The following is a 12,415-nucleotide window of genomic DNA, read 5'->3' as shown; positions in this document are numbered from 1 at the left end:
TTAATTAATTATTTTTACAATTAAAATATTAATGGTAACCATTAACCACTAACAAATATGATAACACAACAGCACAACCATAGAACAATGCAACACAACCTTTATCTGTTATATTATTCTGTGCATAAACAACAGCGATACTAAGTAAATTTTAATATTAAGAAAAAGACCATGATAAATCGGACGATGCTTGTGTGTGAAATGAGTGTGACAAGAACTGGTTTTTCCATACCATTTAAATACCAATTAAATATATATTTGTAGCTGATTGATCGGCACAGTATTACGAGTTACGACGTATGAGTAATCGATTGACAAAAAACCTATATTATGTACATCTTAAGTAAAATTAATATTTTTCTAGGGGGGTGACATGTCACCCCCTTGCACCCCCTGATGGGCGCCCTTGTCGTTCTGAGGTAGAATAGAAAAATATAATTATATACTTATTAGTATATAATTATATTATAATAAATAAACAATAATATTATAATACATGTACATTGAAACTATTATAAGGTTTCCTATGTGTTCATCACACAACGGCATGTGGTGTTTTGACCGATTGACACACTCTTAATCATCATATTAATATATTATTATTATTATTGTATCGATATGAAGTTGTATGTTTTGTGTTGTTACATGTTTTGTAGTTGGCGAGAAAATCTTCACCATTTGGTTGAATCTTCAGTGGATCATCTTCATCCAGTTCCGCCTCCAAATTGTCCACATCATCCTACACATAAGACAACACGATGAAATATTATAATATACATACACCTATATCTGCAACTAAAAACATCAGCAACAACATGCATAGAGAAATTAATGAAAGAATATCGAATGTAACTTTAGCATAAATAAGTTATTGCAGAGATCAAAACTGTTATTAAGGAAGTCAAAAACTACTTTGTACACAAGCTACCTTAGACCAGTAGTAACCTACGAATGTGAGACCTGGTCCATGATGAAAGACTACAATAGAAAACTAACTGTATGAGAAAGAAAAATAATAAGAAATATGTATGAACCGGTATACAATGACAACCTAGGAATTTATGAAAAAAAAGCGGGTAAGTCGTCGATGTCGCTCTGCTGTACAGTAGGTTACAAGTGGGTTACCACTAATCGAAACGATTAGATTTTAAAGTTTTTTTTTTTGTAGCAATTAAAATAAATAAATTTAATATAATTATGAGATTAAAAAAGCGGGTAAGTCACGGATGTCGCTCTGCTGTACAGTAAGTTACAAGTGGGTTACTGTAATGGATGAAATTAAATTTGAATCCAATGATATTATATTATCATTGTATACGAAAAACGATTCTGAACGGAGACGGTTTATCTGTCTAGGATAAAATATAAATTATTAAAAATGTTCAAATCTTGGGTTTAAAAAAAATTTTTTATGCATTTCTAGCTTAAAATAATTTACAAATTATCATGATTTTTACGTATGTTGTCAAAATTCAAACTTTGAATGCTTATAAAATAAATTGTGAATATATATTTATTTTATTTTTCAACTGCTATTGTAAAAATATGTTATGAGCCTTGTATTTAATTTTCAAATCTTAGATCTAAAAAGAAAAACTTTTATGAATTTCTATCTAAGATAATTTGAACATTGCCGTAAGTTTTACGTATTAAGTCAATATTTAAACTTCAAATGCTAATAAAAAAGAATTGTGCATATGTATTCTTATAATTTTTCAATCACTATAAGAATAACTTATGAGGAACTTTGTATTAAATTTTCAAGTATTTTGATAGGGCCAAAAAAATGTTATCGACACTTCAAAAAAATTTTTTCAAAAAAATTGAAAATTTCAGTTATCTATAAATATCTCAAAAAAAGTAAAAATATTTTGAAAATTAAATCATGTAAAGAAAATACCAATCTAAATAACTAACTGGTAAAATTTTCAAGTATCTACGATTTATACTTTTTGAATAATAACATTTATTTAAAATCGTTTGTGGATAAATCGTTATCGTTACGCTGTTCCGTAAAAATTTAAAATTCAAACGCACTAATTTTTTCTATAATGATGTTTCGAGTTTTCTCTATAGCTACTTGAAACAAAACATATGGAAAAATTAGTGTTGTATTTTTAATCCTTAGTTATAAGCAAGCTGAAGTAGTGTCACTGGGCACCCTCTTCACTCACGTCATCAAGCCTTGTTAAAAAAAAAACCATCAAAATTACTTATTGTGCATATATTTACAGATTGTATAATTTCTTTTCTAAAAAAAAAAAAAAAAAAGTTATAAATAAAAAATTTTTTTGATTTTTCAACTTCAAAATTATTTGCAAATTTTCATGTTTTCGACAGATTTCGTAAAAATTTGAAGTATAAACGCTTATAAAAAAAAAATGGGACTAACGATTTTTAGTTTTTTTTAGCTACAATAAGAACAACTCATAAGGAACCTTGTATTAAATTTTCAAGTTTTTTCGGTGATCCAAAATTTTTTTACTGACACTTCAAAAAAAAATTCTCATAAAAATCAAAAATTTCAGTGGACTATAAATAACTCAAAAAAGTCAAAAAATTTTGAAAATTAAACTGCATATAGATAACACTAACATAAACATTTGGTAAAAATTTCAAGTATTTATAGTGATTAGTTTTTGAATTACAACCATATAAAAAAATCAATTTGGTCGAAAACTGGTTTTGCGTAAAAAATCCCGTTTTTCTGTCTTTTTTTTTTTGGTTTTTCTCGATTTTTTTGAAAACTGTTGGAAAATGTTTACTTTTTACCTCTATAATGCACCAAGGATATTCACTTTTACATCTGAAACCACCCCCAAAGATTGAAATTGAAGCATTATTTCTGCTGTAGATAGACACAAAAAAAAAACATACATCATTGTTAAATCAATACATTCATCTCTTTGTTCAGAATCTAAAAACACAATGAAGAGCTCTATGACCTGTATGAAAAACCAAGTATACTCGTATACATAAGGTGTAAACATATAGAGTGGCTGGGATATGTGTGTAGAGCTGATATAGATTTATTAAAAAATGTGCTGATAGGTAAAATAAATAAAAAACATCCACTTGGAAGTGGAAGACCAAAGTCAAGATGGAAAGACACAGTAGAAAAGGATATGAGAATGATAGAAGAGAATGCAATGTCAGACTAGACTTTGGACAGAGAAAAATGGAGAGGTTTACAAGTGGCAGCGCAGGTCCATAGTGGACCGTTAAGCTGTTGATGATGATGATCGGTACGTAGCGTATACACCTATGCTTATTATTGCTTATCAATGAAGACAAATATTTTTTTTTTAACCACTGAATGTATATCTGTTAATTGTTTCTACTTTTTTGTTTTCGTTAGTGACTTTTTATATTATTAAAAACATGGATAATTGATCTTGTTTTTGTGTCACTTTGAAAGATAATTGAGTACGTATAGCTCATACAAATGAAGTTCTTGAATAACTTTGCCTAGAAAATTATATACCTAACTTATATTTAGCAGTAATGATTGTAATTTAAGGGAGGGGGTGGCTGTATTCTACTAGCATGTGCCACTGATAATATTATTAAAACATTAATATGTACGTCATCCTCGTTGGAATTACTGCTGTAATCGTCATCTTCACCACTGTCATCGTTGAAATAATCGTATTCGTCATCCGATGACGAATGATCGAAAGCCGGATGCAGATTTTGTAACAATATGTTCCTCACATCCACTAACCGCTCGACAGCCGAAGGGTACGCGTTGATGTTGCTCTCGATAGTTTTTTCGATGACTCCGGTCATCCCTTCCTCTTTGGCCACGACCATCATTTCCGGATTTTTAAACATATTGTACAAGATACCAGATATGCACGGCATGATCTAAACACCAATGAGAAGCGTGAACAAAATTTGATTAAATAGATAGTATATGTTAATTTAGCTCTACTTTATCCTACTTTGTTCTAATCACATTGAACAATTAATATTTTAAGTTGAAGATCTCAATTTGGAAGTAATGGTTAGTAAGCCCCCCCACAAAGAGCTTTAAATCGACGAACCTACAAATTCATAAGGCCGACTTACCATAATTATAATTTAAAAATTTGTCCGGTTTAATTAAAACACTTTGGCGGAAGGGGAGTTACTTCACACACATCATTGAACAACTCAATGATATACTAATGAACACGCGGCGTTATGGATAGGCTTTTTAGGTACATAATAGCTATAATGTGGTCCGTTTTTCGGTTTCTCGTACAACTAACATTTTAAAATATTTGAAACTTTAACGTGGAATGTATCGAAATGTTGAAAAAATATATTATTTGGCCTTCATATATTTTTTATTAACACGTAAAAAAATTTCAAACATTAAATTAAATATATTATTTATAGGTACTAAAATTTAAATATATAGGATATTTGGCTTGTTTATAGATTATCGCTGAGACCTTTAATGTGTTAATAGTCGACGGTAAATTAGTAAACTAACGTGACTTATTATTGATTATGAGACGTACTCATGTAATGATTGATGAACAATGTTATTTTACGAGTTATTGCACGTTAAATTTAAAATACAATCTATTTATGGTATTTTATCGATAGCGAAAAACTGCTGTTTTGTATTAAAATACTAATTACTACTATACGTAGCCGTGTCATACAAAAAATAATAATAATAATAATAATAGATTTATTTTTTATTGGTTCTCGTGTCGTATCTATTTTTTTTTTACTTACATCCACGTCCAATGTCGTCATGAAAACCCCCAAACTCTTGAACAGGTTGCGGGAACGTGAACCACAAGCCTGGACGGCCGTCTGGCACTGACAGAGGTTCATGAATAGCCCCAAACTATATTCCAGATCATACATCTCGTATTTGTTCCGGTCGCCGGTGAATTCGCTTTTCCGAACCAGCTGGTCGGCCAGCCAAGTGGTCAGACCGTTTTCGATCATCCGTTTTCGCGCTCGCGATCTGTAACATTATAAAAATATTACAAATATCTTGCGTAAGAAACGCAGTAAAACACAGTAAACACACATCATCATACAGACAGAGGCGTATTTAGGCACAGGCCCTATAGGCCCGGGCCTAGAGCGGTAACATTGGAGGGCGGCAAATTTCAACAATTTTTTTTTACAAAATTAGAAAAATTATTTTTCATTTGATGAAATCAAACTCAACTAATTTTTGTTCGCTCAAAATTAATCATATATCTACATATATCTCAATGTATCTTTTTAATATAATATTATAATATAATAAATTGTATATTTAAATACGTTTTAGAAATAATTGTAGGAAGGATGAAGGGGGAGGAAGGCGGCGAATTGGAAAGTGCCTAGAGGCGGAAAAACCTTAAATACGCCACTGCATACAGAACTTAAAAATTCACCTTAGCTGTATCGTAACTAATACACTCACACCGAGTTTATTATAAATAATAATAGTTAATTAATTGAAATGTTAGCATATTACAATAGGTCTTGCCCAAGGCGTAATTAAGGGGGGATGTGGGAGATGGGCTCCCCAAAACTTTTATTTTACTGCTAACGTTTTATATTTGGTGGGGTAGGTTACCGTATGAGGCTTACAGATTTTGCTAAAAACATATAATTCCTCCCCCCCCCCTCCAAACCAAATTCCTAATTACGCTACTGGGTCAGGGGTCTTGCTATTATATGATTTATGTTCAGGCTTACCCCATACTGAGCTTCTGCAATGTTCCTAACAACATGTTGCTCGTGATCGTGTCCCAAAAATGTTGTGACGATATGAGCTGAGTTATGATTAGACGGAGTAAAAACGGAGAGCCTGCCAAATATCTGCGGCCCCTGTTGAATGACGCCAGGGCATTCAACAGTCTTGATATCATTTGTTGTAGCGGATGTGGCCCGTTTGTCATCATCAGCCATTTCATTAGTCCTTGTTCGGCTCTAGATTTGCATAAATCCAGTAGATCGTATTTCTTTATCATCACTACCGTGTCGGTTTTGTTTTCCAATTTTGTCAACCTCTATCAAAAATATTATATAGGTATATAAATTGGATATTTTCATATTGTTTAAGAGTGAATACTCTATCTTTGTAATTTTTCTGATTCACAAATGTTTATTATATATTTAGAAATATGTAATTAACGCGTTAAAAATCCTAAATAAAGATGAGAAAATATAAATGAAACTTGATTTAGTTAAGTTAAGTTAGTAACATTAAACTACATATTAATTGTTAATAAACAATACATTTCTCTGAAAGTTCAAATTTAGAACTTTTAAAGTTAATATTATCTTAAGTTCAAAAGAAGTTGATTATTTTTTTTTTACTATCACCTGGGCTACACATATTAACATAACAAAGAGATTGTGTGATTATCATCTTTTTTTTAAAATAACTACAAAATATTTTATTAAAATTGTATCGTATATACCTATTATATTATAATCTTATTCGTACTTACCCAACGTAAAGCTTGTAGGATAAGTAATTTGTTCTTGGTACTGTTACCATCTCGGAGTTCAAGTTTGATTTTAAAAATGGATAAATCGAGTTGGTCATCAACAATTTCTAAATTTTGCTAAGGTATATTATGTTATCAAAAATAAAATATTTATATAATTATACAAAAAATCAATGGCTGATAATAAAAACAAAGTAACACTAACATCACTAACTTTATTGTCATCGTTTTTTTCCACCACAGCATTACAATTTTTTAAAATAATTTCTAAATTGATCGATTGTCCTCGAATTGAATTTTCCAAAGCGTTCAAAAGCTCAGCAGCCAATGCTAATATTATATGAAATTAAATTACACATCGTTTTTTGATCAAATTTTTATATCGATACAAAATAAAAAAAGCATATGTAGCATGATATATTAACGAACCATTTAGCGGTTTGTATTCCTTATACAGCGTTTTAAATTTTTTTTTTGTCAATTTTCGCTTTCCCGCTTCTTTGCTGGGCACTAATGTCACCGATGTGCTAATAGCGATGTCCAAAATAAAGTCTTCTAATCTTTTTTTTAACGAATCACACCATCGATTTTCCTTGAGATGAAAAAACGTTTAAAAACTATTCGAAACATTTTCTAAATACGCTGCAGTGATATATAATACTAATACATGATGTTATGCACCTATACGTAAATATGTAATAAGTAAAAAATATAGTGTCGTACTTTGAACAAATTTTTAAAAGAAGGGTGTTGCATCGGTTCGAACACGTATGGTAGTGCAAAATACGGTAAAAATTCGTTTTCGGTACTGAACTCGCCACCTCTATGGAGCAGGAAATTGCGAAAAGCGCCCATCGAACTTTCATAATTTTCGTCGCATTTATCGTCACTGCAGTTTTCCGATTTGTTGACACGTTTTTTACATTCCAGTATGGTGTAGTAGACGTGAAGGTAAAACGTCAGTTTTCGATACTCATCGATTTGTTTTATCTCGTCGGCTAATTCACCCCATATCTGAAAATATTGCATTATATTATATATAAACACATTTACAGAATATAGCGTTTGTTTCAATAACTTTTCAAAAACATTTCATGCTTAAAATAAAAACTCAAATGTTTTTGAAAAGTATTTTAAATATTTCAGGGTAAGTATTAATTTTTATTTTTATTACAAATTAACAACGCATATTATCGTCAAACAATTAATTATTTGAAAGTCTTGATCCTAAATAGTCACGCATGGTTATTAATTTATTATACAGAAATATATTCATAAGTTTGCAAATCTTTAAAATAAATATTTAATCATAAATATAATAAAAAATAATATAATTAATCACATAGTTTATTCAATTATGCTTCTACACACAGCAAAAATGCTATGGGTGCTTAATGGCAATAAAAAAACACCACAATAATAATCCGACCAGTGGCGTATTTGAGAGAGGGCGCTTATTTATTTTTTATAGTGTATAATAGTATATTGTCCCCCTCCTCCTGTAAACTATGTCAAATACGTCATTAAGGTGACCGTTAATGAAAGAAAAAGTGCATGTGGCACGCACCTAATAGAAAATTGTATAATAATATATGCAATATAATCGTGTTTTGACAATTTTTAAGTTTTAATAATGATTACTTGGGGATGAGGTGGCCGAGCGGTCTAACGCGTCGGCTGTGGCTCAGCCGGACCAGGTTCGATCCTCGACTATCGGGCGACATTTTTCTCCGGGCAAGTCACGGTGTCCGGAGAATAAGTGCCGCCATATCCCACTCCGGGGCATGGCAGAAACCTACGGGTGCCCCAATAAAAATTCTGCCATAACTCACCCACGTGTAACACACTTACCGTTCCATAAACCTACAGTACCACCCCCTTCCCAATGGCCTAAGTTGCCGCGGGATAATTAATAATAATAATGATTACTATGGTGTAGTTTCTTCTATAAAGGAATAAAAAGTTATTGTGAATTTACGCTGAATACATTTTTTTTGTGTGTATATTTTTAAATATCGCATAAACATTTATATGTATATCCTAGCTCAAGGTTAGTAATAATAACTGTTACCTTCATAAACAGCGAACTGATCACTGATTTAACGTTTAGTGACGCAAATTGTATAGATACAGTTGTTTGGGTACTTTTTTACGATCAAAACTAATATTTTGAATAAAATTATATTGATTACCTACCAAGTGTCTATTATTAAACTAGAAACTATGGAACAAATTTTTTTCTTCGTATTTAATTATTAATTGTTACATCATATAAATAAATTTTTTGTTTTCGTATTTGTTTATTATAAAAAATTTGAAATTATATTTTGCAATTTTTATTGTTGTATGTAATTACTAAAAGATAGCTTTACTCAGTGGAGTATAAAAAATTCCCAAAATAATTGATAGCATATTAAAATATAAGCTTGACTATTGAAGTAAATAATTACACCAAACGCCTCACCAAAGGCTAAAAAGGTACGTTATCCTGTCACCCGCACTTTCAAAATCATACATTTCAACCCTGTAGTATGAACTATATTTTATACTTTTTCGTACAATTTTCAATCCACCCAATGTACCAATTAAATTCACTTTTCTATCAGAAAATATAATGAAATTGAAAATCTAATCATTATACTACTCCAAAAAACTACGACTGACACAAAAATAGAGGGAAGTAAAACGGTATAGTTTGAAATAATTTTTTCCGAAAAAATTTCAATAATTAGAAATGTACCTAACATACTAATAATATTTTTGAATTAGCTGCGAAGAAATCACGAAAATCTTCATTCGTTGTTTAAATATCTAATATACTATCCAAATTTGAATTTATGCCTATATACAAAATATAAAATCTTTCGTTTATATGATTTTCAGATTTTATGGTTCCATTATGAAGGAGGATTTTATATAATTTAACAAAAAAAAAAAAAAAACCGAAACAAATACTTTACTATTTTGTATTGCATAGGTACGAGTATTTGCATATAAATCATAGCCTTATTGATATAGTCTGTGATAACTGATAATATTTTTACCTTCATAAACGTTGACCTGGACGCAGATTTAAAAGACTGTATAATGGTCGCAGCTCGATCTTTGGAAAGGTGGATCGGATTATTATTGAAGGTTTCGGTTGATTCGACAGCAACACATGGCACTGTCATATTCAATTTTTGACATTCGTCGATGAAACAAGCCGAAGTCTTTGTCATGTTATTGGACAGTAAGAACTAAACACCATAAAATAACACATTTTGTAATATTATGATTCCAATCTTTATAAGTGCAAGTGGAAGTACTGTTATATTGGGGTCTATAATTAGTTTTACCAGCTATTTTGAAAATTTTATCATGTAGGTATAGAGAATGCCAGTATAGACTATTAGACATGCAGTGAAAATTTAATATGTCCATGGTAATTTGTTTTAGAGTTACATCTTACACCAATATCTAAAATCGATTTTCTCAATAATTGATTTTGCGTAAAAATTATTGTTTTTCCTTCATTTTTTTGTTGTTTTCCCTGTACTTTTTAAAACTACTGGAAATATCAAAATTTGACTTCCTCAACGCATCAACTAGATTCACTTCCAATTACAAGACACCAATCAGTAAAGCTATTGAAGTAAAAACTTGAAGCATTATTTCGATTACTTATATCGTATACACACACACAGAAAACATTGTGAATTAATAAATTCATCGCTACGCTCAGAATCTAAATACATTTTAGATTCCAAGCATATCAATGAATTTATTGATTAATGATTTTAAAACGCTGCATGTTTTAATTTATATTTTTTTTGTATCTGAAGAATGAAACAATATGTTTTTGGTAGAAAAAATGTTCCAAAAATATTAGAGTTGAATTCTAGCAGCACTTAATTTGATCTAGTTTGTCTTATAAGGGGTTTGTCTTAAGTAAAAATAAAAATAAAGTCCTTATTATAATATTTCATATGGTTCAACTTATAAATTAGTACAGATATACCATAGAACGGAGTTAGTTGATAATGTAAGTTTTATGTATGACGTATATAATAATAGCTTAAACTTGAATTAAATATTTTGAAAATTTAGTCGTGTATTGTAAATATAATAATGTATAATAATTAAGTAGTGTTAAAAATTGATTTCGAAGCCCATCCCCACTTATGAGTATACTTTTCGGGGCGTTATCAGTATTATTTTATCATCTGCAGTATAACGCCTACAATTATTATCCGTGCTTGAATTGAAAGGGAAGCGAAGTTCCTGTTCTTTTTTAAAAAAAAAAATCATGTTGCGTATCCTTTCTAATAATATCTTAACAAAAAGACAATTAATGATTTAAAGAGTCAAGTACGTAATTTTTTTCACACTTTCACATCAACTTCTGATTTTTTCTCAATCCACTAACACAATGACTATTATTTTACCGTCATGACTTTAATATTTTCTTCCACGTTCGTAGTGAGTAATCTAATTATTCACCAATAATTATTATAACAACTATAGTACTATAATATTTACATGTATTATACGGGTATGTGTGGATTTTAATGATATGATAATTTTTTTTTTACAAGCGATATACACCCTAGCTGTATCACTTGATACAATGAGAATATAGGCTAAAAATAACAAATATGACAGATTAATATTATTTTGATGAAAGGATCTGCTTATTGATTAAGATATTAAGAACACTTCCTAAATGATAACTTAATTATTATAACATTTATAATTAAAAAAAAAAAATCAACAAATCATGACACCATTTGCGCGTTAGATGCCTTGAGAGTTGGGGGATAACCATATACGTATGGTAGTGGAAGTCAAATTTAAATAAGTACCTACTTAAGTGATTGAGGAATCTTTTATAGAAACAGTTAGATTCATCGCTTATAGATTTATAGTTTCTAGTTTTCGGTTTGAATGTAGAGAAAAATTAAAAACGTAGTGATCACTACCTCGAGGTGAATTTGTTAACTTTATATTAGAGCAATATTTTGAAATGCTTGAATTTGGCTGATGTTTGATTCTTTTGCATTACCTACCCAAATAATAAATTAATATGATGATGACGATGAACATATTATAATCTCTTTTCTCCAAAGCTCTTCAAATCAGGTTCTCTTGACTTCTCTTCTTGCATTAATTGACTTAAGGGTTCCTATTCGGCGCACTCGTACTGATTTTATACATCCAGCATTGAACAACAAATGATATGTACAAAAAATAGTCTATCACTAGTATGATTGAGTTAGCCAATGATCAATCGTATTTTTTCTTCAAAATTTAAAATTTAATTGCATTGTCGTACTATAATATTGTTATTTTGTTATCTTATACCACTTTTGTTACTTTGGCTCATCTCATTTGTATTTAATAAAAAAACAAAATAATATTATAATATATAGGTACGTACTTCATATATGTATTGCAAAGTTTTCGCTTCACTTGTCGAATATTTTCTCAACCTATCCATTATCACGAGTATAGTATATGTAGGTACCTGTAGGTGGTATATTATATCGGAACCAGATCGAGACAACTATTACTATACATGCCCTAAAGCGCACTGACTATAGGTATAATGTTATTTTAAAATATTATGCATTTGCATTCATACCTATAAACCCACCTTGGCGTGTTGGTCAAGTTAAATCGATATTGTCGCCAACGGCGCTCGTGTATACACAATAGCTAAGCACCACCTACCTATCTGTGTGCTACAGTGCCATTCTTTTTTCGTGAAACATGCTCGATATTCTTTAACCTACATAGCCCAGGGACAAATTGGGCTAGGGTGTAGTATTGAGATTTCTGGGTGTCCCTTAAGTACTAGAAAATGTTGGAAGGTATACAATATACGGTGACAATTATACATGTCAGTTGGCACTAAGAATGTCAGTGCGTGTCGCGAATGCTTACTTTTTACATTTTTACCAATTCAAAATACAACACGA

General features: G+C 30.3%; 1 protein-coding gene across 3 annotated transcripts; it reads right to left on the bottom strand.

Annotated features, from left to right (window-relative positions):
- Positions 1–580: 580 nt before the first annotated feature.
- LOC107170635 (lisH domain-containing protein ARMC9-like) lies at positions 581–12,037 on the bottom strand. 3 transcript variants are annotated; one of them, XM_089227467.1, is made up of 10 exons: positions 11,875–12,037; positions 9,500–9,694; positions 7,179–7,469; positions 6,885–7,047; positions 6,661–6,785; positions 6,456–6,572; positions 5,698–6,011; positions 4,732–4,969; positions 3,586–3,867; positions 581–739 (listed from the first exon to the last, which is right to left on the bottom strand). In XM_089227467.1, the coding sequence occupies exons 1-10, from the start codon at positions 11,932–11,934 to the stop codon at positions 584–586; spliced, it is 1,941 nt and encodes a 646-aa protein (XP_089083593.1). In that variant the 5' UTR covers positions 11,935–12,037; the 3' UTR covers positions 581–583. The 3 variants fall into 3 exon arrangements, with proteins under 3 accessions (XP_089083593.1, XP_089083594.1, XP_089083595.1); XM_089227468.1 differs by having other exon boundaries at positions 6,670–6,785; XM_089227469.1 differs by lacking the exon at positions 11,875–12,037 and adding an exon at positions 11,504–11,716.
- Between the last annotated feature and the right edge of the window lie 378 nt (positions 12,038–12,415).

This window comes from Diuraphis noxia, unplaced genomic scaffold (genome assembly GCF_037042655.1).
Source record: "Diuraphis noxia isolate RWA-SAM2 unplaced genomic scaffold, SU_Dnox_SAM2 contig0004, whole genome shotgun sequence".
Lineage (NCBI taxonomy): Eukaryota > Metazoa > Arthropoda > Insecta > Hemiptera > Aphididae > Diuraphis > Diuraphis noxia.
Note: the sequence above shows the minus strand (reverse complement) of the source record. Positions and strands in the feature narration are given on the sequence as shown.

Excerpts from the sequence above, each read along its gene's own strand:
- LOC107170635 (XM_089227467.1), bottom strand. The coding sequence starts at position 11,934 with ATGGATAGGTTGAGAAAATATTCGACAAGTGAAGCGAAAACTTTGCAA. Across the intron at positions 7,470-9,499 it reads CCAGGTCAACGTTTATGAAG|ATATGGGGTGAATTAGCCGA; the intron begins GTAAAAATATTA and ends CAATATTTTCAG. Across the intron at positions 6,012-6,455 it reads TCCTACAAGCTTTACGTTGG|AGGTTGACAAAATTGGAAAA; the intron begins GTAAGTACGAAT and ends TATTTTTGATAG.